The sequence below is a fragment of the Apodemus sylvaticus genome, chromosome X, assembly GCF_947179515.1.
Source record: "Apodemus sylvaticus chromosome X, mApoSyl1.1, whole genome shotgun sequence".
NCBI lineage: Eukaryota > Metazoa > Chordata > Mammalia > Rodentia > Muridae > Apodemus > Apodemus sylvaticus.
Genome location: NC_067495.1, coordinates 90982357 through 90986422, shown reverse-complemented (window position 1 = coordinate 90986422; position 4066 = coordinate 90982357). Strand labels below are relative to the sequence as shown.

Below are 4066 nucleotides of genomic sequence, written 5' to 3'. Positions count from 1 at the left end.
TCTCTAACAAAGACCACACAAGCCTCCCAAATCCCACAGGCAGCTAAAGACAAGTCCAGAAGACCATGGGTTTTACTTTGTTAATTAGCCTTTCATTTCAGACCATACTCTTAAGCAGAGAGAGTCTTAAATTTGTACAAGACACTTGGATCGTTTTACTCTGGAAATATTCTTCCCAGACTAATCGGGTGGCTTTTATTTTCCCTGGATTCTTAACTGCTCAGATGCAGATCTAGTCAGAGTCTTGGTCAGTAGGAGGTACACGGGCTAGCCTCTCAAGCTCCTTGCCTGGAACTTAGAAGGGGGTAGTTGAGCGAATAAAGAACACATGCTGCTACCTGGGCTCATGATTTACAATGATCCCAACCTGACTGTGTAGTGAAGGCAAGGACTTACATAAGAAAAATAGTTTATTGTAATTCCTTATGGGAATAGAAAACAAATAGTACTTATTCATGGTAGAAAAACATATCCTAGGAGATACATAATGTATTTTATCTGCACTTATTCATAATAACTTTGGTCCCTCATTTACACTCCTTTTGGTGAAAATTATATATCCTAAGATGAATTACTTCATGAAAGCTTTGATTTGATTTTTCTTTTTAAATAAATTTTAATCAGTAGCACACCCCACCTTTTTCAGGTATGCATGCACGGCCTGAGTTTTTTGTTTGGTTTCAGGAATGACAAAATTTCGTTTTGGAAATCATATTTAAAAGAACTGGAGTTGGAAACAAAGGTAGCATAATTGGAAGATAGGGGAGCTCAGGAGCTCAGTTACGGAGTGTGAATTCTTACAAGATAAAGGCAAGATCTCCTGAGTCAATCCCTAGGCATTTATTACTGCACTGAGGCAAATGCCATTGTAAGATTAGAAAAACACATTAATACTGTTAGAATGACATTTATACTGTCAATGAATACAAGAAAATAAGAAAGGCTATGTGCTGTCTGTTAAGACAGGTATCTGTGATTGGTCAAGAAGATTAGCTACCTATCACATTCAGTGAAGGCATTATACTTGCAGTAACAAAAATAATTTATGGTTCTTTGTATAATTATGGTCCTCATACAGTTTCCAAGAGAACCACTGATTCAACTTTTGGGGTAGCATAACACTTTAGGAATTAGCAAATTGGTACCGTAACAAAGTCGTTGTGCTGGAATGAATGTTGGCTCTCAATTCATTTTCTGATAGTTTCTTTGCACACCTTGCTAGCTTTAACATAGTTGGGTTCCCTAGAAAGACACCTGAACAGTAAACAGTTCAAAAGCAGCAGGGCAGTGGGGGTGGGCTAATAGGAGTAGGTGATGCCTGAAAACCTTTCTGGAACATGATGTAAATAAAGAGGGGAACTAATAAGTACGCTTGTTTGCTCTGCCTCCCACTTAAACTTTTTAAGGTATCCTTTGAGACTAGATGCAAACAGGTATTGCAGCAGAGGTAGAGAATCCCAGGGTAACTATGCCTTCATTTTGTGTTTTCATTTGGACACTTAGCCAGCTTTTTTTCTTTCTCTCCCCCATGAACTCTTTGCTCCTGTTGCTCCTTTGGCTCCTAATGGTCCATGCCAAACCATTTTCTTCTTGTCTCATTTTCCCTCCAGGATCTGTGCCTTTTCTTTTCTACATCTGCTACCAAGTAGAAATGAGTATCTCATGACCAAAAAAAAAAAAAAAAAAAAAAAAAAACCAAACAAACCCAAACAAAACTAACCAAACCAAAAAACCACAACACCTGCAGGAGCTGTAGCAACTGTGACCTACAAATAGAGAAGAACATGCCAAAGCCACAAGCCTGTCTTCTGTCATCTCATTTTCATTCAAATGTTAATTGTTAGGAAGAAAAGATTATTATTTGGGTCAGATCTGTTTGTGTCTGTTGTATGCAAGCTCACAAATAGCAATGACATCATAGCAGGAGAATGCAAATGACAATGGTAACCAAGTTTCACCAACTGTCCTCGAGCATCAGAAGGTTTCTGACATATCTGTGAGTTATGACTTAGTATTGCTTGTATCGACCTGTGCCATTAGCATCTCACTAGGACAATGGTTGTGACTGCTGAGGAGCTGAAAGGCTCCTTTTGCTTAAGTAACAAATAATTCTGAACTCAGGTATGAAAAACTCGCTTTGAATAAAGGAGCTTGTGCCTGTTCTCACAGCAGATGTGTTAAGTCAGAACATAATCACTGAAAATCATTTGCTGCCATTCCGGATGGTTTCTTCTTATGTGACTGTCTGGTTACTTTTTCATCACTTTCTGCCCAGATAATGGAAAGAAAGATGGAAAATATTTTTTCTTTCTTACATAAAAACAACTTCCAGGAGATTTAACTCCTTAAAATCAACCATAAAGGAATGGGTAAATTTATTGCCTGTCACTACTAACCAAAATGTAGAAGACAATTTCCCCTCACCTAAATAAGCAGATGAAAGGAAAACTGTAATTTCATTTCCTATGCCCCCAAATGAATAAAAACAGATGAAAAGAGTTTTCAAATTAATTTCTATGTTAATCCCTAATTAAATGTAATCAAACTCAGAAAGAAAAAAAAAAAACACTGGATAAGTTTCTGTTACTTACTTTCTTGGATACCTCGGGCCAGAAGTGTTTGCTCCCCCAAAACAGGACAATTAGAGTTAAGGCCAGGATACCAAACACTAGTCCACAAATCTTCAGTGATTTACATATCTTCTTAGATTTCAGAGCTTCTGCCTAAGCAAAGAACAGAAAGGATGAAACAATGTACAATAACACTCAAAATAGCAAGCCATAATTCAAAGTCTCCTTCAATTTTGCTTTCTAATGTTCATTTTGCAATACGATAAATCTGCAAAACCATGCTTCTGCTCAAAAGGGAAAATATATGAATCAACTTACATTTAGAATGTGACAGCCCTCACAGTTCTCTGGAGGATTCTTTGCCATGGTCTCCCAGCACACAGTGCTCTTTCCCTGCTTGCAGAGGACTGAGAGACCACTGCCGAGGTGGCGTTGCAAGTGAGTCGGCTAACAGATGCCAGAGGAGAAGCTGAATTTATATGGCTCAAATATGTCATACCAGAGCCGGAGGGAGCCCAGGGGGCTCCCGTGCTACGATTTGTTACATAGATATACCCATATATGTATATAACTTCTGTGCACAGAATTCCATCCAGAATGGCAAAGACAGAAGGTTATAATGAAAACTATTGTCCTGGGGGTTGGGTTGGAAGGGGCTCAAGCCTAGGACACACTGAAATGATTTTTCACTATGAACTTAAAATACCAGTGGCAATACATGCTGAACACTCCAGAAATAAGCAAACAGAGAAAAAAAAAGGGGGAGGACAAAGTTCTAATTTCATTTCCATGCAATTAAACAAGTATTAATTGCAGGAATATAAAGTATCGGGTATTCCCGGGTGCTGGATAGTCAGAAATGAATAAGATATCGTGCCTTATTATCTAAAAGTATTCTAAATGCCAAGACAAACGCATATTGACTAATTATAATTGAAACCGGGATAAAATGAAGAGCAATTGTGAGCTTTCTCTCTTCATTCCATCTCTACGCTGAGTTTTCTCTCCTTTAGTTGGTCCCTCAATGCTGGTATTTATTGTGTTTCTTCATGCTTTTCTCACTTTAACATATATTGCTTAAATGATCTTATCTAGTCCTGGAGTTAATATATCACTTATATAGCAATGCAACTCAATTCTGTGCCTTTAACCCAGTTCTGTATTTTACTTTCAAAGCCATTTGAACATCTCGAGCATCTGTATCTGGATGTAACTCAAATCACAAACTCAGTATGTTACCTATTAAACACTTTCCTATTTAACACCTTTTTCCTCCTGCTTACTTTCTTTTTACTAATCCTAATCTTGATTAGTCATTACAGTTAGTGTTCAGGTTACCATAACAAAGCACTGAAGAATTACTGACTTGCATATGAAAACTTGACTCCTTAAAAAATACAGTTCTTACATTTCTGGAGGCTACAATCCATGATCAAGATGCTAGCTTCCTGCCTTCCTTTCTTCCATCCTTTCTTTTATACATTTTATTTTGTTTT

The 4066-nt window shown here is 37.6% G+C and overlaps 1 protein-coding gene across 1 annotated transcript in view; it reads right to left on the bottom strand.

Annotated features, from left to right (window-relative positions):
• The window catches only part of Tnmd (tenomodulin), a 15527-nt gene extending 12591 nt beyond the window's left edge, over nt 1–2936 (bottom strand). The window contains exons 1-2 of the mRNA XM_052171656.1: nt 2889–2936; nt 2592–2723 (exon numbers count right to left, since the gene is read on the bottom strand). Of these exons, the coding sequence (XP_052027616.1) occupies nt 2592–2723; nt 2889–2936 (180 nt within the window). The remainder of the gene's footprint in view (nt 1–2591; nt 2724–2888) is intronic.
• Nucleotides 2937–4066: the final 1130 nt, after the last annotated feature.